Genomic DNA, 24,403 nt, shown 5'->3' with positions numbered 1-24,403 from the left:
GAAAAAGTAATTGACCCCTGAACCTAATAACTGGTTGGGCCACCCTTAACAGCAATAACTGCAATCAAGCGTTTGTGATAACTTGCAATGAGTCTTTTACAGCGCTCTGGAGGAATTTTGGCCCACTCATCTTTGCAGAATTGTTGTAATTCAGCTTTATTTGAGGGTTTTCTAGCATTAACCACCTTTTTAAGGTCATGCCATAGCATCTCAATTGGATTCAGGTCAGGACTTTGACTAGGCCACTCCAAAGTCTTCAGTTTGTTTTTCTTCAGCCATTCAGAGGTGGATTTGCTGGTGTGTTTTGGGTCATTGTCTTGTTGCAGCACCCAAGATCGCTTCAGCTTGAGTTGACGAACAGATGGCCGGATATTCTCCTTCAGGATTTTTTGGTAGACAGTAGAATTCATGGTTCCATCTATCACAGCAAGCATTCCAGGTCCTGAAGCAGCAAAACAACCCCAGACCATCACACTACCACCACCATATTTTACTGTTGGTATGATGTTCTTTTTCTGAAATGATGTGTTCCTTTTACGGCAGATGTAACGGGACATTTGCCTTCCAAAAAGTTGAACTTTTGTCTCATCATTCCACAAGGTATTTTCCCAAAAGTCTTGGCAATCATTGAGATGTTTCTTAGCAAAATTGAGACGAGCCCTAATGTTCTTTTTGCTTAACAGTGGTTTGCGTCTTGGAAATCTGCCATGCAGGCCGTTTTTGCCCAGTCTCTTTCTTATGGTGGAGTCGTGAACACTGACCTTAATTGAGGCAAGTGAGGCCTGCAGTTCTTTAGACGTTGTCCTGGGGTCTTTGTGACCTCTCGGATGAGTCATCTCTGCGCTCTTGGGGTAATTTTGGTCGGCCGGCCACTCCTGGGAAGGTTCACCACTGTTCCATGTTTTTGCCATTTGTGGATAATGGCTCTCACTGTGGTTCGCTGGAGTCCCAAAGCTTTAGGAATGGCTTTATAACCTTTACCAGACTGATAGATCTCAATTACTTCTGTTCTCATTTGTTCCTGAATTTCTTTGGATCTTGACATGATGTCTAGCTTTTGAGGTGCTTTTGGTCTACTTCTCTGTGTCAGGCAGCTCCTATTGAAGTGATTTCTTGATTGAAACAGGTGTGGCAGTAATCAGGCCTGGGGTGGCTACGAAATTGAACTCAGGTGTGATACACCACAGTTAGGTTATTTTTGAACAAGGGGAAATTACTTTTTCACACAGGGCCATGTAGGTTTGGATTTTTTCTCCCTAAATAATAAAAACCATCATTTAAAAACTGCATTTTGTGTTTACTTGTGTTATATTTGACTAATGGTTAAATGTGTTTGATGATCAGAAACATTTTGTGTGACAAACATGCAAAAGAATAAGAAATCAGGAAGGGGGCAAATAGTTTTTCACACCACTGTATATATATATTTTTGGGATGCAAAAGTTTGGGCAACCTTTTTAATAGTCATTATTTTCCTGTATAAATCGTTGGTTGTTACGATAAAAAATGTCAGTTAAATATATCATATAGGAGACACACACAGTGATATTTGAGAAGTGAAATGAAGTTTATTGGATTTACAGAAAGTGTGCAATAATTGTTCAAACAAAATCAGGCAGGTGCATAAATTTGGGCACCACAAAAAAGAAATGAAATCAATATTTAGTAGATCTGCCTTTTGCAGAAATTACAGCCTCTAAACGCTTCCTGTAGGTTCCAATGAGAGTCTGGATTGTGGTTGAAGGTATTTTGGATCATTCCTCTTTACAAAACATCTCTAGTTCATTCAGGTTTGATGGCTTCCAAGCATGAACAGCTCTCTTTAACTCACACCACAGATTTTCAATTATATTCAGGTCTGGGGACTGAGATGGCCATTCCAGAACGTTGTACTTGTTCCTCTGCATGAATGCCTTAGTGGATTTTGAGCAGTGTTTCGGGTCGTTGTCTTGTTGAAAGATCCAGCCCCGGCACAGCTTCAGCTTTGTCACTGATTCCTGGACATTGGTCTCCAGAATCTGCTGATACTGAGTGGAATCCATGCGTCCCTCAACTTTGACAAGATTCCCAGTCCCTGCACTGGCCACACAGCCCCACAGCATGATGGAACCACCACCATATTTTACTGTAGGTAGCAGTTGTTTTTCTTGGAATGCTGTGTTCTTTTTCCTCCATGCATAACGCCCCTTGTTATGCCCAAGTAACTCAATTTTAGTTTCATCATACCTCAAGCGGCTCTGTTTGTGCTGTGGGCGGAGAAATGGCTTCCTCTGCATCACTCTCGCATACAGCATCTCCTTGTGTAAAGTGCGCCGAATGGTTGAACGATGCACAGTGACTCCATCTGCTGCAAGATGATGTTGTAGGTCTTTGGTGCTGGTCTGTGGGTTGACTCTGACTGTTCTCACCATTCGTCGCTTCGGTCTATCCGAAATCTTTCTTGGTCTGCCACTTCGAGCCTTAACTTGAACTGAGCCTGTGGTCTTCCATTTCCTCAATATGTTCCTAACTGTGGAAACAGACAGCTTAAATCTCTGGAACAGCTTTCTGTATCCTTCCCCTAAACCATGATGGTGAACAATCTTTGTCTTCAGGTCATTTGAGAGTTGTTTTGTGACCCCCATGTTGCTACTCCTCAGAGAAAATTAAAGGAGAAGGGAAACTTACAACTGACCCCCTTAAATACTCTTTCTCATTATAGGATTCACCTGTGTATGTAGGTCAGGGGTCACTGAGCTTACCAAGCCAATTTGAGTTCCAATAATTAGTTCTAAAAGTTTTGGAATCAATAAAATGACAACGGTGCCCAAATTTATGCACCTGCCTGATTTTGTTTGAACAATTATTGCACACTTTCTGTAAATCCAATAAACTTCATTTCACTTCTCAGATATCACTGTGTGTGTCTCCTATATGATATATTTAATTGACATTTTTTATCGTAACAACCGATTTATACAGGAAAATAATGACTATTAAAAAGGTTGCCCAAACTTTTGCATCCCACTGTATATATTCGGCTTGAAGTTTTTTCTGTTGTAACAATTTATCAACCTGATTTTTAGGACTTGGGGGCTGAAGCAGAAGAATCTCGACGCAAAATTTTGGATGCTGTAGCTAATCAAAGGAAGGCAGAGGAGGAGCTGTCTGTGGCTAAAGAAAGACTCATTCTGCAAGAAAGTGAGATATTGAAAAAATCAGGTATGGATTGGTTGATTTTATACCACTTATGTCATTCTGTAAAGTATAACCTTTTTTCTGTTTTAAGTCAAGTATATATACAGTAAATAGCAAATCATTAACATGTTCCCAAAATATAAGCAAGCAGCTATGATTTTAGTTCAGGTAGTTGATAGGCCATGCCGCATGTTATTGTTTTAATTCTGCCAAATAAGCTATTTCTTGAACCGAAGTACTTTTTTAAATATCATTTTTTAATTTTTGATTTGCTTATTAATGGAGCTGATCTAGTTTAAAACAGATATACCAAAATAAGAAGAAATCTCTCAAAATGTAAAAATAACTTTCTGACACTTCCGAAAGCATCAGTCGTATTTCACATCTTCATGCAATGTCATGGCTCTCTGTAACTTGATATTTTTAATTATCTCTTTGCATTCTCAAAATACAGTGTGTTGGCACAGTGATAAGGTCTCTTTATATATGTAAGTCACATAGACAGGTACAGATTTAGAAATGCAGCACTAAGTCTAGATCTAATAGTCTTGAAGGGGACTAAAGGACAAATAATACATGGACAATTATTGTGGCGTTCTACTAAAATAAAAGCAAGAATTACTTGGTTCTGGTATTCATTCATAACATTTTATGCCACCATCTAAATTTACCATTGAATATATATTGTGATGGTACTATTTAACGATCAGTTAAAGTAAGTAATATGATCAGTATACTGTATATTACACATATTAAACCAGTGCCTGTTACAGTAAGAAAACATTTTAACAAAATGTGTCGTACTAGGTAAAGTAACAGAAATACCATCTCTGCAATGCCTTAGTACTTGTTTTGATATTTTCAAAGCCCAGTGTTCTAGACAAAGGGTATTAAATGCTGCATCATCTTTATTCAAAATTCAGATGTTTGTATATTTGACTGTTTACGTGTTGTCAGCCACAATTGCTAGTGTAACAGATAGCCCCGCCACAGACAGACGCGACACCAAATATCCATAACACACGGTTTATTTACAACACTATTTACAACAGGTTCCAGTGACTCACACATAACTCCCCCTGTCCTTTTTCTCTCTACTGCCGCCTCCACTCCTCTCTCACAAGCTCCATCTTCCTCCTCCCTACTCCGTCTCCTGAGTGGTGGTTGCTGGTTCCATTTATTAGGCACCTGGAAATGCTTCAGGTGCTTGATTGCCGATATCCGGTTGCACTTCCGGGTATGGTGAAACTAGTGCCCAAAAGGGCCTAGCAGCTCCTGCTGCAGCACCCCCTGGCAGCACCTGCGGAACCCAACAGGGTTGCAGCAAACTCCAACCCCCATGAAGCCCTGCGGGAGTCTGAGGCACTGCTGCAACCCAGGGAGGCTGCCATCTAGCGTCCAGGGGGAGATATTGGGTTTCCCATGCTTGCTCCCCTGGAACACATGCTGCAGGGGCATCCCGCATCCGTCACACTAGTCATTAAAGAAATCAAACTGATGATCTTTCTGAGGAGTGTGGTAAAGTGAAGTCTGCGGTTGAAGGCCTTTTTAAATAAATAATCAGCGCACTAATAAGGAGGGGGTTTGGTACAGTGTCGGGAGCGTTTCCTGGGTGCAATGCGTTTCCACACTTAAGTGTACAAGTGCGGAGTCGCCCATGGCTGTAATTGATGCCGGGAGCTGGTTAAAGAGGTTAAAGAGAGAAAAAGGCAGGAAGCGCTAAGAGCCGGAGCAGGAGCCAGCGAGCAAGATAGAGCAGGTTAGCTAGAGAATGCAGTCAGATGGAAGGAGAGCCCCAGAAAACAGTGTTTAATCGACACTTAGGCAGTAAAGAAGCAGTCACTCCAGCAGAGTGGTTCAGAGGACCATGAGGTGGACAACTCGCCGCGTAAGGCCGGGAAAACAGCAGGATTCTGTAAGCTTACTGCTCGTTGGGGATCTAAGTCTCTGTCCAGCAAGGGAGCTATATGTAGCCAAGGAACAGAAGGCAACTGGACCAGAGGAAGGACAGCTGCACCTGCAGATAGGGTGACTCTCCTGTTGCAAGGCCAGTATGGGAGAAGCAGGGGAGCCATCAGTTAAAATGAGAAGGCACCTAGTTTTTAAAAAGGAAATGCTTCAAGCCTGTTGATTTTAACATCATTTTAATTGGATGTATTTAATGGATTTTTAACCTCCACTTTTCACCTCATTTTATGGATTATTTATTTATGGATGATTTTTGCAACACTGCACTATTTATTTGATGATTATTTTGATTTATTTTTAATAAAAGCACTTTTGCACTTCCCCTTGCTTCATGTGGTGTCCTCATTTGTGTTTCTCATCCCGGTCATGACTATCGATGGTGTTGGGTTCAAGAGGCTCCCAAATCTGGAAGAGGGAGCATGGAGCAGGACCCACACCACCACAAGGATTTAGTTAATAAAGTAATAAAGTGGTATGATAACAAAGCCAGATATATAATCCAGAACATATTGTACATTTCAACATTTTCTTCATGTTAAACTGGAAAAGGGCTAGTTGTACTCTGCAGACTAGTCAAGCTGCTCAGTCTGATCTTCTCATTCTTTAATAATAAATCTGTGGCAGCATACATTTATAGCCCTAAGACAGACAGCAATTTTTTTTTTTTTTTAAGCAGACAGATTAATTTTTTTTTAATAGAATGTATACTGTAGGTTTTATGTTATTTGCATACAAATGACAAGGTGAAATATCACATTTTCCTCACATTACTCAACTACAATGTGAGAAACAATACAAGCTTTAGATAAATAACTTCAAATGTTGGATATGTTCTATTAAAATTTATTACCAGTTAGGTCATCCCTGAAAGTACATTTTTAATCAGTCTGTTTCTGACACTAATAAAGGCATGTTTTGAGTTTTGGACTTAAATAAAACAGGATGTGCTGTGTTTCCACAGGTCCTGGAGTCAAGTCAAAATCTCTTTTATGAATTCAGTGGTTTTGACACTTGTTGTTCATAGAGTTTTTTGCACTTATATCTAGTGTTTATAGAGCGTTCATAAAGATTGGTACTCATTCACTTATTAAAATATTAAGATGTAGTTTTCCAGTAAATTGTCATGTAGAAGATCCTAAACTGGGTAAGGCAAGTTTTATAATAGAAGGATGTCTTGACTTTACCTTTTTTGCAGGCAGATGGCACTTGATTTTAGAGGCAGGGACTCTGTTTATGATTAGTCAAAATGTGCATGTAATACTAAAGAAACCTCATTGAGTGTGACTATGCATTTTAATTTCTTTGCTGTCAAATTGTACCTCAGATTGCTAAATGGGAGGGTACTTTAATATTTCTAATAAGGTTTTCATGAACAGGAGTCATTTCAAAATTTAATACAGGTTTACACAGTTCTTAAAGGCTGAGTGAATCCTCTTAACTACTGAGTATTATTAAAACGCAGGCCATTTTTTCTTTTTAACAGAGGAATTGTTGTTTCATAGCAAGGCATCTGCAGAGGTGGATGATCTGCGAAGTCAGATATCACAGCTACAAAGACGTGTTAAAGAGCTGGATCAGAAAAACAATGAAAAGAGCAATGATCATGCACAACACATCAGACAGGTAAGAGAAATGACTTTGAGAAAGTAAACTTTTTGATTGCGCAAAATACAGTTCATTTTAAAGCTTGTCAAGCTCTCTATATGGTGTATATCACAAGCCATTATTAACATTTTCCATTATTGGACTGTACCTCTTTAGATTGTTTTGCTCCAGTATGGATAAGCAAGGCTTAGTAAAGCTGCTGGTCTTTTTTATTTTAAATTATGATAATGAAAAACATGTGTCACACTGTGTTTAGTATATGTGGATAAAATCTAAATTAAATTAAATTAAACTAAATGTGTCCTGTGTGGTAGCATGACAAGACAAAATAATTTAATGTGCTTTATTGCTACGTGAACATGTTTATTCTAAATACTTTCATTATAGCATTGATACTGGTACATTATACTTTACATATTAAATACACAAACATGAGATATGAAACAGTGCAGACTTGAACATATGTTTATCACTTTTAGAGCATAATGACATACTGTTAAAATCATTTTTCCAATAAATAAGTTCCAAAAAACAACTACTGTATACTGCATTGTTTATAAAATATTGAATTTAACGAAGTATTCATTTAAGAATGGGCACTGGCCTCAGAATGTAAACTAGTTCAGAATGAAAATGGTTAGGTACAGGGAGTTCCCTAGACCCAGCACAAGAAACCCAGAACTAGTAACTCTAAAATAGTTAAACACGTACTGTAAGATGTTTTCCATTGTTTTTATTTGTTTAGAAAGCATAATAAAACCACAATTTCAAAATATTATTTTATTAATATATTAGGTTATTGGCTGCTAAATCACACTACAAATTAATTCGACTTTAGCTTTCCGCATTAAAATGGCTCGTGGCATTTTTTCTTTAAATGTCAGCAGATCCATGGTGAAGAGCTACACAAAGCAAAACAGCTTCCTGATGAAGAAAAGGCCCGATTAAAAGAACAACTAATAAAAGGATTGGAAGAAGTTACCAAAAAACATGCAGCAGAGTTGAAATCTGTGCAGAACACCATGGAAGCTGAGAAACGAAAGATACAAAAGGTGGGAAAGCTTGCTTTTCACAACAGATTAATCGTTGGACATTATAAGAATTTTTGAGTTTGTAAGTTGTTTCAGATTGTTAGTGTAAAACGAAAATATTTGATTGTAAGCCAAGAATAACAGGAAAATTAAAAAACACATTGCAATGTAAGTATTAAAGATATAGAAGATTCTGAAATCTTTAGTGCATTTTACTATCTGTTTCTTGCAACAGTGATTACGTCCTAAAAGCGCATCCTTTCTGTTTTACCCTTCTTCAGTGAAAATGCTTATTTTAAATTATACTAATAAGCTCATTCAATTTGCAATGCATTAGTCATATCCATGCTACAAATTGAATGATTTTACATTTTTACTCCACAAATTAGTTTTGTAAAACAGTTTCTATATATTACTTTGAACACTTTGGTAGTGTTTTTTCTTGCACTTTCCTTCAGACGTTAACCATAATTAAATGTTACTTCTTTTACTTTCTTCTATAGAAAGTATAATACCTCAAGTTAAATCTCACAAACAATTATATTTGCTCAGATTTTCCCAGTGTTTACCAAAGTATTTACTCCTTTAGCCTAGATGAAGATATGCAGATTGATGATGAAACACTTAACACTTCTGTTCCATCTCTTGCTTTCCATTGCTATAATTTTATATTCTTATAGGGCAACCAAATGTTTTCTGGTACTCTGTGCAAATACAATTTGTGCTTGAAAAGCCACCAAAGTTTATGGCTTCTGCCATTCCATTGGAGGCATATGGAGTCCACTGCTGGTCGGATGAAACGACTTCATAGCATGAAATATTCTCAGGGTGTTCTAAGATCTAGACTTGTCTTATGAAATGGCTATGAGCAAAGAAGTACATTGTAGTGTTTCCATCCTAATCGTCTTCTCAGTCAATAGACAGGAAGGAAATATCTAAATGTTTAACTGTAAAAGGGGCCTTAATATATGCTACATCAAAGTATTTTAAATTGTAATTTAAGATGTGCATAGAAACAAAAAATATTGCACAGCAAAATTGTTGGTGGTATTCCTTTATAAGTAAGAACAACTTACATTTTGTTGCCCACATAAAGCACAATAATCCAGCCTTTTCTAAATTAGCATACATTCCCACCTGCAATAAAACAAAATCATGGATTCAGTTGTGTTGAAGGTTAGAATAGACATACTCATTTTCTCAGCAAAACAATGAAATGACCCACGTCCAAAGCAGTTATGCATGCCTATGATAAAGTATACTCCAGTAAAACATCACTCCCTTCTTCATTCAGTTATTCAGTATTGCTAAAAATGCTGTTGACTGCATGAAAGCAAACTGGGCAACAGTCTTAAGCATGAAAGTGATCTCGCTATCCCTCACATGCTTACCACATGAGATATGACAGATTATAAATTAGTTTTGTTCATATGAATTACTTTTAAACAAAATCAGATTTGGTGACATCAGAAGCATTAGCCATGGACCCACACTGATCACTCCTGTCTGTATAAAAAGTAAAAGAAAACAAAAACAATAATAATGGAATAGTGTAGTGAATGTCTAAAAGCTTTTTTTCAGGCATTATTAAGAAAAATATATATTTTCTAAAATAAGACTGGGTACGTTTTTATTGTAGGACCTTCAAGCCCAATTTGAAGAGTTCAAAAAGAAGATGGAGGAAGAAAGGAAGCAGATAGAGAAAGAAAAAGATGACCTTACATGTCAACTCAAAGAGTCCCTCATCAAGGTAACCCAGCCTGTTTTTAGTGTAACATAAATACTGATTACTGACCACTGGGTATCCCATATAGGCAATAAACACAGGCAGGAGAAAGTGTTGGTCTTCTTTATTTATGGGACGTGAAAGGACAGCCACCCTGGGTTGCATTGGGGCCATGGGCACGGGCTTGGAAGTGCTGCCAGAGAAGGAGCTGAATTCACGTGCTGCCGGATGCTAATCGGAGAGCACCTGGTGCAGTATAAAAGAGGCCGCCTCACTCCACTTAGGAGCCGGAATCGGGTGGAAGAGGGTGGAGTTTGCGTGTGAGGAGTGGAGGCTGCAGAAGAGAAAGAGAAAGAATGTTATTGTGGTGATTGTGTTAGTGTGTTGTGCAAAAAATGTGTGTGTTTTGAGACATTCTGTGTCTGCCTGTTTGTGTCCAGGTCCGAATATTCCACAATATATATATTGTGAAGCCAGACCCGGACACACACAGGCAGGACACAGGTTCAGAAACAACACCTGGTTTATTTACAGTAAAGTGTGCACAAATCACCAACACCACAACACACAGTTCAGTCCCTTCCTTGCCACCAGTCCACCTTCACTCCTCCTCCTCAGGCTTTGTCCTCTTCATCCCAACTCTGGCCATTAAATGGTGGGGACTGGCCCCTTTTTATATGGCATTCGGAAGTACTCTAGATGTCCAATGAGCTTCCTCTGGCCACACTTCTGGGTATGACAGAGGTGTGTAAGTCTTGCAAGAGGCATCTTGTTAGTAAGTGTTATAAAGGAGGGGTGCTTAAACAACCACAATTAACCTGGTCCAGTAGGTTGATTGATAGTCCTGTCAGCTTAGGAGTATGTGACTTTTAAATGTTTTTAACAGGTGCACTTAGTAGCAAGAGATTTTGCACATTTGTTCTGTTCTCAGGATTTGTGAGACAATGGGTTTTCTTTTTTTATTCCAGCTGGGTATATCAACAGGAAACTTAACCTAAGCATTACAACAGAACTGTGATTATTCCTTAATTTTTTACCTTTTCTCTTAAGCTCTATATATTTTTTGCTATAAAGTCACTAAAAATGCCTTTTCTTAATGCCCTTTCTTAATAGCTCAAACTTTTATCATAGTGATTATTAAAATAGCACCTTCAGCCTTTAAGCATAAGCTCAAAAGAAAAATATGAAAGTCAAGCACAAACTCAGCAGATAATAAAGCACATCAATCCAGGGCTGAAATTTAACTTCTACAATGTTTTATTCACTCTGTGCATAATGGCTTATAGAACCACACTTAGGCAGATCCTCTCCTCTTGTAGTCATCTGTAGACAAGTTAAACCACTTTCTGTTTTCTTGCTTGCATTTTTTTTGGTGAAATTCAAAGCAAAATGTTAGCACAAAAAATAAGAAAAAGTTGATAATACATGCAAAACATTGAGGGAAAAGGGAAACTTAGAGTTTTGTGCTTGAGGATTAAGAAGCAAGGTCACATTTCATAAGGCTTTTATATGTTACTTTATTCACCACATTTACACACATAATGTAATTTATTCTTTCTCATTGTTGAAATAATCTGTCCTAATATTTTAGAATTCACTAAATTTATGTTAATGAGCTGAATGTACAGTGCTAAGCTGGGCAGCACAATCTCGAAAGCAGTTTTATGGGTAACCTATTACAAGTAATGTGCATTACGTAGTCTGATTACTTTTTAAAAATAACAAGAAACCTAACACAAAACCTATTTTATTGAAGTAAGTAAATATGCATTATTATTATCAGGTGTACGGAAAGAAGCACATGTACCAGTATTCTGGTCCTTTGCAGGGCTCAGTCATATTGCCATGCAGAAATGTGTGTTTTGCATGATATTCGGTAACAGAAACATATAATTAAATTGTCAGTTTAGTTTTCACTTAGCTATTTGCTATAGATACATTGAAGTAGTGCAATCAGGTGACACAATGGCCAGTGTTCATACCACAATTCATTGTTGGTTCAGGATGTAAAAATGGGATTGATGTTATTTATGTTACAGTGCATAAATGACATACTGTATCTATAAAACACAACAAAATTATAACAGGCTTCATGTTTATTATAGAACTAGCAGAATACCCGCGCTTCGCAGCGGAGAAGTAGTGTGTTAAAGAAGTAATGATAAAGAAAAGGAAACATTTTGAAAAAAACGTAACATGATTGTCAATGTAATTGTTTTGTCATTGTTGTGAGTGATGAGTGTTGCTGTATACACATATATATACACAAACACATATATACATACATATATATATATACATACATATATACACATACATCCACATATATATACATATATATATATACATATCTACATATACACACATACATATACATACACACAAATACATATATATATACATGCACACATATATATATAAACATATATATACATACATATCTACATATATACATATACACACACACACACACATATATATATATGTATATATATACACACACATATACAGTCTTTGGGGTGCGAGCAACTGTTGCTGGGGGTGCCAGAAGGAAGAAAAATGAAAAACATTATTTGTACAAAATCTTAATTTATTTATCCATTCCTAAATAATTAAATGGGCAGGCCATTTTGTATCAGTGCAATACGCTGTTTGTTAAAACGGATGACTCTCGCTCTTACGTGCAAGTCTGCGTGGATATTATGATTATTACGTTTCTGTTCAAGTTCTATTTAAATTTTAAATAGAAGGAATTTTTATTTAGTCAACAGAATATTATTCCGGAATAAATCAACTCAAACCTTAAATAACTTATAATATTTTGCTCTCCATAAAAATATATCCTGTCAAAATTATACAAATTCAAATATGAACATGGTGCATAACAAACCCTGGAAATATAAATAAATTTTGTTCTTTTCAGCAATAACAAATCAAATCATTCAGTTGTCTTTGCTCTTATGTCATTTTATCAGAGCTGGAAGCCTGGCATCTTTTTTTGGCAACAAGTTCGTTTATGTTTGGTGTGAGGTTCTGTGTTGTGGAGATTCTCAGGATGGACTGCAGGTGCTCATCAGTGAGGCGACTCCTGTGTGCTGTTTTGTTAGTCTTCATCACTGAGAAGAGCTTCTCACACAGATATGTGCTACCAAACATGCACAAGGTTCGAGCCGCATGTAGACGGAGCTGGAGCATTTGTGCGGGAATGGAGTGAATAAACTGTGCGGGCCGTGCAGTATCGTACTTTGCCTTCAGTGTGCCATTACACTGCAGCTCAATCACCTCCATCTGAATCTGCACAGGTGCAGTTTCCACATCGACAGCAAATGGGTTGCGAAACAACTAAAAATTCTTTTTGTTCTTCAAAGTCACCAAAGCGCCGCGAACTCAGTGCGCAGTGCGCTCAGTTTATCAACAAAATGCGTATTTGGGAACACCGTTGTGCCAATTTGGTTCAACATTACTTGGCAACAGGGAAAGTGGGGAAAGTTGCACTGGTGCATTTGTGTCTCCCATAAAAGTAGCTTCACTTGAAATCACTTTGTGATTGTGCACGGGTAAAAACGTCTGCTGAAGTGTCAGATTCTTCTTTAACTCTTCTGCTTTCTGTATCTTGTGCATTGCATTCAGGTGTTTCAGGTTATCTTGATGTTTTGTCTCATAGTGTCGTCTTAGATTAAATTCTGTAATTACAGCCACATTAGCTCCACAAATGAGACACACGGTTTACCGGCAATGTCAATAAACATATACTCAGCCTCCCATCGGTTTTTAAAGGCTCTATGTTCAGAATCACCTTTTCTCTTCGGCATTGTGTGAGCTAGCTTCGCAATAACTTGCAGCATCATAAGCTAGACTTGATTAACGCGGTAAGTGTTCGGCAAGGCAGCTGAAGCGCTGCATTATGGGATCTGTAGTTTATTGTGTTACCAGCGCTTCATATCCCCGGGCCATTAATAACAATAATATATAAAATGATCTTGCGGGCCGGATTTAATTACACGCGGGCCGGATGTGGCCCGTGGGCCTTGCGTTTGACACATATGGACTAAATAGAACTTGAAAAGATATATTTTTCAATGTGATCGCAATTCAGATCGAGTTGACGCAAGACTACAGTACATCGAGCCCGTGCTATTGTGGTTTTGCCTGCGTGCCTCAATAAGTTACCCTCCCCTCGCTCTTACTTTTTTACCGTTCATCTAATGAATACACTGAGTATGGCTTTACCAAAACAATCATTGATCGCAAATAAAGTATCCATTATTCATAAAGCTTCAATTGGTGATCTGTCTTTCTGCGTTAACCGCATATTTTTTCATACGTCTCAAACCAAGGGGATGCAAAGGTAAAATGAATAAAAATGTGTACGTATATACTCAGTGCATCCCCTCTCGGGAGTCGAACCTCAGATTTGGGGCTAGAGGCGAAGCCTCTACTATTGTGCCACAGCATGTGGTTTAGCTATTTGAGCGTAGCAGTGTAATTCGTTTTTTGTTCAGCACTCTTTGGAACTGTTGCTTTTTGTCTGCGCACTGCGTTAGTTCACGTGAGCCGCTAAATATGGTTTTATATGTCACTCGCTTGCTTCTAATTGTTTTGCTGCCTTCTTAATTATATAATGCATGTTTTTTTAAGCGTTTTTTGGAGCTCTTCCTGGTTTTCTACATACTGTGTAATTACGTGGGAGGCGTGATGATGTCACACGAAACCCCGCCCCCCACGGCTTTCGAGCTCAACTCCATTACAGTAAATGGAGAAAAATAGCTTCTATTTATGACCATTATGCGTTGAATTTCGAAATGAAGCCTGCCCAACTTTTGTAAGGAAGCTGTAAGGAATGAGCCTGCCAAATTTCAGCCTTCTACCTACACGGCAAGTTGGAGAATTAGTGATGAGTCAGTGAGTCAGTGAGTCAGTCAGTCAGTGAGGGCTTTGCCTTTTATTAGTATAGATTCATGAAGGCAGATGATGGCATTTAACCCCTTTTTTTAATGATGTTAAATTAGTTTCCCAAAGGAGAACTCCAGAAGCATGTAAATAGAGGTTTTTAGAAAAGCAGGTTTCTGCCTTAACCAGGTTACTCACTTTATCCTGGTTTTAGTGTGTGCATAGGAACACACCCATTGATGTTATGATTTGGGCTACAGTTCTTACAAACTGAATAAAGAGTGAGCTTCCTTCTGCTATTTTGCTGACTCAGATTGGATTTGTTAAGGTTAAACATTTGACTATGAAATGTTCCCCTTATGTTCAGCAAAGCTCTCTGAGGTTAAACTATACTTTTTCTCCATCTCACGTTAACTAGAAAAGTTGTTGAAGAACATTGTTAAAGTAAATATTCTCCAAAAATGGTTATATGTTTGTATAATATATGTTTTAAGTTGTTCATGCAAGAGGTATTTTTGCTTCTTAGTTGAAGTCTTGTCAATGAGCAGAAGTGTACTAGATGTTGGGGAAGTTGGAACATGAAGCAGGACTTTATAGACTTTATTATTATTATTTTCTATTTTTGCTTATTTGGGATGGGAATCTTAGGAAATTAAACTTCAGCCTTCTGATGATACCAATGTGAGAAGCATTTTTATGTGCTATGAGCAAGTGCAGAAGTGAATGTCAACATGATCTTGTACTGGTGTATGTTTCCTATTTAGGTGAGAAAAAGGTAGATCTAGTACTGGAAACTACTCCAGCTGCTGTTTTAAATATGCCAAAGAGTTATCCATTTCTCGCTTGCTGTGTCTTTGCTTTGTTTGAGAACGCTTAACCTGCAAGAAAAGAAAATACCTGGGAGTGAAATAATCATCCGCATCCTATAACTTCTGGTGGACTGAACAGAGAGTTAAAGAACAGAGAGTTAAAGAACCCAGGGTGTATGATTCTGTGTATCTATACTATACTAACTATACTAATAAAAGGCAAAGCCCTTCACTCACTCACTCACTCACTCACTCACTCACTCACTCACTCACTAATTCTCCAACTTCCCGTATAGGTAGAAGGCTGAAATTTGGCAGGCTTATTCCTTACAGCTTACTTACAAAAGTTAAGCAGGTTTCATTTCGAACTTCTACACGTAACAGTCATAACGGTCAATAGCGGTCGACAACATCCGCCATGTTGAACTAGTATGTGTGATAGTATGGCCCCATCTTCACGAAATTTGGTAGGCGGCTTCCCTGCGCTAACCGAAACCGATGTACGCACTTATTTCGATGGTATGATGCCACTGTCGGACGCCATATTGAACTTTCCAACGTCACTAATTCTCCAACTTCCCGTGTAGGTAGAAGGCTGAAATTTGGCATGCTCATTCCTTACAGCTTAGTTACAAAAGTTAAGCAGGTTTCATTTCGAAATTTTACGCATAACGGTCAACAATGTCCGCCATGTTGAACTTTCTTATTTATGGCCCCATCTTCACGAAATTTGGTAGACGGCTTCCCTGCGCTAACGGAAACCAATGTACATACTTATTTCAGTGGTATGATGCCACTGTTAGCCGCCATATTGAACTTTCCAACGTCACTAATTCTCCAACTTCCCGTGTAGGTAGAAGGCTGAAATTTGGCATGCTCATTCCTTACAGCTTACTTACAAAAGTTAAGTAGGTTTCATTTCGAAATTGTACACGTAATGGTCATAATGGTCGACGACGTCCATCATGGTGAACTTTCTTATTTATGGCCCCATCTTCACGAAATTTGGTAGGCGGCTTCCCTGCGCTAACCGAAATCAATGTACGTACTTATTTCGGTGGTATGATGCCACTGTCGGCCGCCATATTGAACTTTTCAACGGTCTTTGTTACTTATGGGCCCATCTTCAAGAAATTTGGTACGCGAGTTCCCAACGCTAACTGAATCCTACTTACGTACATATATATATATATATGTCCATAACCTGCAGCTCGGTCACCGTGTGAGGCGGCGTTGGGTCCCCCATCCCAACGCCTCCCACAGTGTTGGCTGCCTGCCTATATAAGGCCAGTCCGTCGCTCCGTCTCTACATTCCCTTCCTTGCTTCGCCACGGGATTCACGTCTCCCTGCTGATGACTACAGCCTTTTTATTTAATCCACGGCTTCTCTGCTGTTTTATTGTTCGTTTATTACGATTATAGTTATTGTTTAGGTATTTTAGACTTACTTTACATTGTTCAGGTACCCATTTCCTTTATCATTCCAACCGTACCCCCATTAACATGTCTATCGAGGTGATCACCATCAATCAAAGAACTGTCACTTACCGAGTGGTTTCCATGCCTGGAGATGGCACCTACCTTCTCCATTCTCTGTGTTACATATTGCACGGCCATATCAGGCTCACTCTTGATATCCGGAGGAACATTGTGTCTTATGTATTGAATTACTGGGACAGGTTCAAGGTGTGGACTGATGATGGTACAGGAGATAATTATACTACACAGGAGCACTATAAGAGTGAAATGCTTAAGCCCTTCACCTATGGTTCTGCATGTGAGTTGATGGCTGCCGCTGAATTGTTCAGTTGTCGCTTTCAAGTGTACCGAAATGGACAAATATTTTACACCTTTCGACAACTGCCAGTGTCTCTTAAACATCTTAGACTCACAGGTGACGATTTCAGTAGTGGACACTTTGATGTTTATGAATGTTTAAACTCCCAAAAGCTGGATGTGAAGTTATCGATGAAACCGGTTGTATGCTTACAATGCTTAACAGATGCCGAATGTCACTTCAACACAAGCCCTGCAAATACTGTCATAATTGAAACAAACCATGAAACTCAAACCGATTATGACAGCAGCAATCCAAGCTGTGAGATTTGAAACAAGATTACTGTTCACATGGCCAACTGTACGTTGCATGCTCAAGAGTAAGGTCAGCACACAGCTTGGTCATATTACAACTGGAGGGCCAAACTCACAATGTGGTATACAAAGAGATCCTTAACAAATAATTATTGGTATATTTTCCCTCTGTTTAAACAGGTTTCATTTTCTTCTTAATAAAAATTTTAAGGCAGTACTTCGCCACTGAGAAGCGCGGGTATTTTGCTAGTTGCTTTATATACCTGCTGTAATTGGTTTCAAGCAAATAAATACAGGTATATTCTACAAGTTAAATCTTAAAAGTAAGTGCCTTTTCTGATTATTATTTAGTCAAGCTGATTTCAGGATTGTCCATTCCCTGTGCTGCTGTGGTCCCTTAAGGGTACTCAAGGGTGTAATATTCTGTCGGTTGTAAAACTGGCTTGAAATGAAGATCTGTAAATAAAAGACAGTTCCAGTTATCAAGAAGCCTGCCATTAGAGGTAATGAGAGTTGAATACACTGTGCATAGTACGAACAGTGAGACAGGTAAAAGGTAAACTTATGCAACTGATCTTGAAATTACTTGTGATCCCCCATTAAGAAGCGAACCTAAGTTAGTTGGTGCCTTTCGCGTTATGTGATCTGATAAAATAATTTTTTTCAGTGAATTCTGCTATATGTCAGCAAATTCTTCTTAAAGCCCTGGTTGCAGCTGTGACTTTATTCATTTGGAATGATGAGAGGCCACAGCTAAAAATAGATTTGTCCTCCATAGAGTAACATGACATTACCTAACTTTCAGTTCTACTAATGGACAAAAAATATATGTAATAATGAAATTATGGAAGGACTGGAACTTATATCCACTTGGTTATTGAGAGGAAGCCCTATATGATTTGTTGTGTATGCCAGTTAGTTACTGCCAGTTAATTAGGAATCACATACTATATTTTATCTTTGGGCAACACAGTAGTGCAGTGGTTTTGCTGCTGCCAACAAGGAAGCCAGGGTTCACATCATGCGTCATCTCTGTGTGGAGTCTGTATGCCTTCCCTGTGTCTGCATAGGTTTGTTCTAGGTGCTCTGGTTTCCTCCCACAGCCTGAAGACAATGTAGGTAAAGTTGATTGGCAATGCTAAATTGAGCCCTGATTAGTGTGTGTGTGTGTGTGTATGTGTGTGTGTGTGTGTGTGCTCACTCTGTACTGGCACACCATCCAAGGATTTTTTTCACTGTGCTTGCTGGGATAAGTTCCAGTTGCCCAAAGACCTGTTCTGGAAAAGTAGAAAATAAATAAAATTAATACTTCAGCATTCAAATAGAATATGGTACAGGTGAAGGAGTACATTTTAATGCTTGAAGGACGAGATGTTACTATCAATTGCATTATAAGATATATAATGTATATTTTGACTATCCCTAAGGTACACAATATTAATATATGGCAAATGCATAATATTGGAAAATGTCAATATTTGTGTTTTGACAATATATTTGTGTAATTGGTTAAAAAAACTTTTAATCAAAGGATTTTGTTTATTACTGTACATGCTAGTAACATTTTTAAAAGAAGCCAGAGGAACTTTCTTAACCTTTCTTCATTGTTATCTGTTGTACAAATTACACTTTCTATCTGTGATGAAGGTATAAGCTGTATCTCCAGACTACCCAAGAAAAGCTCTAGAAAACCTGAGACAGAGGCACTCGGAGCAAGACCCTTCTATTAGATTTTTAGAGAGTGAAAGGACTTCAGCACTAGATGAAATTTATTCACTCTCAGTCTATAGAAAATATAATCTAATTGAACTTAAAACAGTCCATAACACACATCTCCACTGATGTAGGATATCCAAACTATTTCTAAGTTAAGACCCTACTTGTATTCAATGTTGTCAGGTACCTTTCTGATCACAAATTTTAGGAATATTCTCTGCTCAGACCTTATGGGAATAAAATCATTCTTTATCAGTTTTAGATTCACAATAACCACCATTGTTGCACCACATCTCCTTCAGGACTTCACCTTTTAATGAACAATCTACTAATTGTGGTAGCTGTAGTACTGTCACATGTACAGAGTACTGAGAGATTCTTATTTGCATGTCCAACTAACATACAGCATGTCACCACTCTCCGGTGCCATGTTAAATAAGAATGTATTGTGATAGCTTATACTGTATTATTGGTAGGATTTTGCTCAATTGGAAGTACACAAACCCACACATCGAAGACAATGGGAAAAGATATCATTTCACTTGACAATAGATAAAATTTAATTCAGAGGACATTTACAACATTCTTTAAAATAAAAAAGAGAAAAGGAATGGATTGATTGAATTAGCATTAGATTGAATAAAAAACATAGTTAAACACAACATATCTTTGATTTCTTTGTAATGTGGATTTGTGTATTTTTCATTGTTCTTTAGATTTTATGTCATTTTTCTACAGGTTTCACACCTTGAGAGTTCAATACAGAGACAACATAACAACCCGGATACAGTCCTGATTGAAACACAAGCAGTAAAGCCCAACAGAAAGTTGGAAGAAGAAGTGGAGCAGGCACGCTGCCTTATTCTTGATCTAAAAGTAAAGTTTTTATGAAATTATTAAAAAATAGTTACAGTCTTTGAAATTAAAGTGTGTTTCCTGAAAGAATGTCCTCAAATGGTTAATAATTTAGCATGCTTCATAGTGAATAATGACCCATACTAATTTACGTGGGAGTTTCAACAGACTATCCAGGAATACATACTCTTAATTTTGAATTACAGGCTACTTTAAAAATAATATTCAGGGTCAAAAGGTGGGCTGGCTGGGAGATGTAGAGCTGCAATCCCAGGCACTGTTAATTAGCCCTTTGGGTGAACATGTCTTCTCATGCCTAGGAGAGCAGCACATCTTGCAATAGTTTGCAAAAAGGGAAAATGTACTGAGCAGTTGGGATTAACCATCAAGTAGAACAACAAACATTAAAATAAGTTATATACACATTCAATGCTATTAACATCAAGAAACTTCATAAAAAATATTTAAAATTAAATTAAAATGATCTTACCATAGAAAATATTATTGCAGCTCTCTTCACATATATTATCATCTGCAAAAGTTTGTTTTAAAGAAGAGTTGTTTGTTTTGTTTATAATAGTGATCATTGAAACAACAAAATAGATAAACTTCAATAATTGCTTAGTTTATTGTTAAAAGCTGGGCAAAGTATATTAAGTAGAGTTCAGCTTTAATATTGTGTGTCTGTTAATTTAGAAGGAGCTAGCACTTGGAAAGAGACAACATCAAACAGCGATGCTTGCCTGGGAAGCAGAAAAGGAAAGAATTAAAGAACGTATTTCAGTACTGACTGAGGCAAAATGCAAAGAAAAAATAAGGTATGATTTTATGAAGTTAATAAAACATATGCCACATGTATAGAGTATTTTCATATTTTAACATTCAGTTAAAATTCAAAACTATGTAATTTATTAGAAAATGTTACTAAGCAAATTATAAGTTATCACTTAAGTCACTCACTTTTGTATATAGTTTATTATAATGACAATAGAAAGAGTAAAATCTTTTAAATAAATTGAACTCTTTTTAAGGTCCAGCAACTTTGCAGAGTGTGCAGAGAAAAATGAATCACAAGAACAGTATCTTGCATGCCTTCTTCTGCAGAAAGATAAAGGTGCTGAGATAAGTGAGGGGCACAAAGGAAAGTTGGAGGAAATGTATTTACAGGTACAGCATCATCAACAGTAGGTCTGCCAACTTATTATTTGTTCCAGCTAATAGAATGCGCTATTAGAGTTTGATATGCTTGTGCTGTTCTTGGATTTGAATCAAATGCTGTTGTATAACAAACTTTACAGAAGTAGTAAAACTTAATTTGCATCCATGTGCATTTCTGGTGCAGAAACTGTTTCAACGCTTATGTAAATCTTTACTTTGAACCATTGTATTAGGACACCTTGCAAATCTCAACTCTCTCAGATAATGCTAACCCCTCCACATGTATAATCACCTCTTAACACGTGAAGTGTTTTTCAAGCACCTGTGTGAACAAGTATTTATGCGAAAAATGTAATAGACAGTGCATTTTTTACCTATCAACTGTTTAGTGGATTGATGGATGCTTTAATATAGAACAGCTGACAGATCACTAGATAATGAAACAGTCTAAAAGGTACCAGTTATCCAGTAATCTGTAAAGTGTAATCAGGAGCATACATTTAGGAAGCAGTGACAGATGCCCTTTATAATATATGTTCCTATGACACCATTTTGACAGTTGAGATATAAAAAATGAATACTCATTCCATTATGTTTTCAAAGAGTTTTAAGTATAATACAGGAATATGAACAGATGATAAGAGAATAGAAACTAATTGTTGAAAATGTTTTTAAAGGAAACATAAACTGACTTCTAGTTATTCTTTGTGGAATTTATTCCACACCCTCAACTCTGATCTAATTTATTAAATACTATTTTTCTCTTTTCCCTCAAAATACCTTAATTTAGTTTTAAACCATTTAGCTGTTTTAGGTTTTCTGCCCGACTTTTAATGTATACTCATATCTGAGTAGTAATACTGTCGTGTACAGAACCTACTGAAATTCTGATGTGTGTATGCTAATTATCTCCATGCTAAACATGAAAATATTAACATTAATAACTCATTTTATTTAATGGAAAACACAAATGAGCTTAAATGATGTAGTCCTTACCCCAAATAAAACAACTGAAGCTAACCTATTGTAGATTATTATATTATATTGGTAGCAGTGGAGAAATGAATAAACTCCAACAGTTTCAGAAATTAATATATATAGACAGGTGTGTGCATTTCCAAATCATGTCCAATCAACTGAATTTTCCACAGGTGGACTCCAGTTATGCTGCTGAATCATCTCAAGGATGATCAGGGAAAAAAGGATCCACCTGATCTCAATTTTGAGCTTCATGGCAGGATATATAACTATGGCTTCAGGGCTGTGAATACTTATGTACATGTGCTTTCTCACTTTTTTAATTTTTAATAAATTTGTAAAAACCTCAAGTAAACTTTTTTCACGTTGTCATTATGGGGTGTTGTGTGTAGAATTCTGAGGAAAAAAATGAATTTAAATCAATTTTGGAATAAGGCTGTAACATAACAAAATGTAGAAAAAGTGATGCACTGTGAATACTTTCCGGATGCACTGTACTTTTGGTGCTTTTCTGAGAGATTGTGAAATCTCTATTCAAATACTTAGAAAGCTTCTCTAGTTGCTGAATTGGGAGGGATAGGGTATTCTGATTTTTTCACAGCAATATACTGTAGTCCCTAGTCATTCGGAATAACTCTTCTTCTCAAATGCTCCTGTGCAAGCCACTGGTCACACAAAGGTTTATCTCTAAGGTTCTGCCCTCTTGGCCTCTTAAGACTGTGAAATCCCATACAGACAGGAACAGTTTGTGTGTGATGTGTTGGGGATGAGAACTAGAACTGAGAAATCTCATGCCATGGTCCTTTCACAGAAAAGTCTGGTTTCCTCTCTACTTGCAAGGGAGAGCACTTGTCCCAAGTAGAGAAGTTCAAGTTCCTGTGAGGGAAGAGGTGATTGTTAAACTGACCAATGAATTGGCGCAACAGCAGTTTTGCAGACAGTGTACCAGTCCATAGTAGTGAAAAGGGATCTAAGTCCATCAGCACAGATTTAAGTTTATCAGTCAGTCTATATCCACATCCTTACTTGTGGTCACATGATCTGGAAAGATTGAAAGAATGCAATCCCAGTACCAGTAGCCAAAATATGTTTTCTTTGCAGGGCTGCTGGGTTCACTTTTATATACTTTTAGGCCATAATTATGCTATGTGTGTTATTACAAACTACTGTGTACTGAATGTACAACATTTTGCGCACATATGTGAGGTCGTAGCGAGAATCTTGTTATACAGTACGCTGTCGCGGCTGTCTGTTTGTCTGTCTAGGATATTAAATCACCTGTAGCTCGCAAACCATTTTAATTATTGACCTGAAATTTGGTACACATATACTACATGATGTCTACTATCCACTTTCGGGGTGATGTTGACCTCCAAGGTTATTCCTCTTTTTATTTTATTTCATTTTATTGTAGAACCAAGTCTGCAGCGGCCAGCAGGGAGGAACACCATAATTAGCTCACCTGGAATCTTAAGAATATATTATGTTTTATAGCATACTGTTGCATCTGGCAAATACAACTGTTCTGTTTTTCCCCAGGATATATAACTAAAATTAAGTAGATTAAAATGAATTTATTAAGAGGTCTGTTGTGGGACAATTTGGACCCAGGAATGACAGTATCATACCTCCATACAATGGTGCAATTTGGTGTGTGATTGAACTGACTGTAAAAATGGCATGCAGTTGAGCACAGGCAATTTTAAAAATGAAACCCCAGCAGTACTGACTGTATGTGTGCTATTTCAGCAGTGCTATTCTCGGCCAGTTGTTCTTTGCAGAGGGAACTACGACTTGGAGATCACCCCCTAGTAGAATCACACTTCATAGTTTTGTTTTCATATGATGCTCCTACAGCACTCTTTCAGACCCACAACATGTATACAAACAGTTGTATTTTATTTAACTTCAAATGGTTATAGTAACTCACCTCTTTTAGTTAAGGTAAAAATATAAATTTTTAATCAGTTAAATTTGTTGGAAGTATGGTTAAAAACAACCTAGAATCAGCATTTGTGTATGTTCCTCGTACTTGACATTGCTTCCTTGAAAATGTATGTTTGTCAAAAGAAGCATGTCTGTAAGGTTACAGTTACTACCACTCCAGACCTCACTGCAGATCCCAAGAAATAGTGACACACCACTGCTAGCTGAGCACATTCTGTAGCCTGATTCACTAGGAGCCTTCTTTTAGAACTGTGAAACACTAGGGAAAGGCTGCTGTGCTCATACTTCACTTTTCTCTCACTTATTGTCAGGTTGTGTTCTATACTAACGAAAGAGGAGCAAAAAGATTAGGGGAGGTACTTTAGAAAAAAAAAACAAGAAACATCAAATGATTAAATAAGAATGTCCTCCTACCCCATGAGGGTGCCAATTGTTCATACTTGAGTTAATGA

At 37.5% G+C, this 24,403-nt stretch overlaps 1 protein-coding gene across 2 annotated transcripts in view; it reads left to right on the top strand.

Moving 5' to 3' along the window:
• fam184b (family with sequence similarity 184 member B) overlaps positions 1 to 24,403 on the top strand; it is an 81,721-nt gene that overhangs the window by 32,010 nt on the left and 25,308 nt on the right. Inside the window, exons 3-9 of one of the 2 annotated variants that reach the window (XM_039751547.1) lie at positions 3,066 to 3,201; positions 6,629 to 6,768; positions 7,638 to 7,802; positions 9,421 to 9,531; positions 19,752 to 19,889; positions 20,565 to 20,686; positions 20,900 to 21,035. In XM_039751547.1, coding sequence (XP_039607481.1) covers positions 3,066 to 3,201; positions 6,629 to 6,768; positions 7,638 to 7,802; positions 9,421 to 9,531; positions 19,752 to 19,889; positions 20,565 to 20,686; positions 20,900 to 21,035 — 948 coding nt within the window. Of the gene's footprint in view, positions 1 to 3,065; positions 3,202 to 6,628; positions 6,769 to 7,634; positions 7,803 to 9,420; positions 9,532 to 19,751; positions 19,890 to 20,564; positions 20,687 to 20,899; positions 21,036 to 24,403 lie in introns of both variants that reach the window. The other variant, XM_039751546.1, reaches the window with a different exon arrangement.

This window comes from Polypterus senegalus, chromosome 4 (assembly GCF_016835505.1).
Source record: "Polypterus senegalus isolate Bchr_013 chromosome 4, ASM1683550v1, whole genome shotgun sequence".
Lineage (NCBI taxonomy): Eukaryota > Metazoa > Chordata > Cladistia > Polypteriformes > Polypteridae > Polypterus > Polypterus senegalus.
This window is presented reverse-complemented; position numbering and strand designations above follow the sequence as displayed.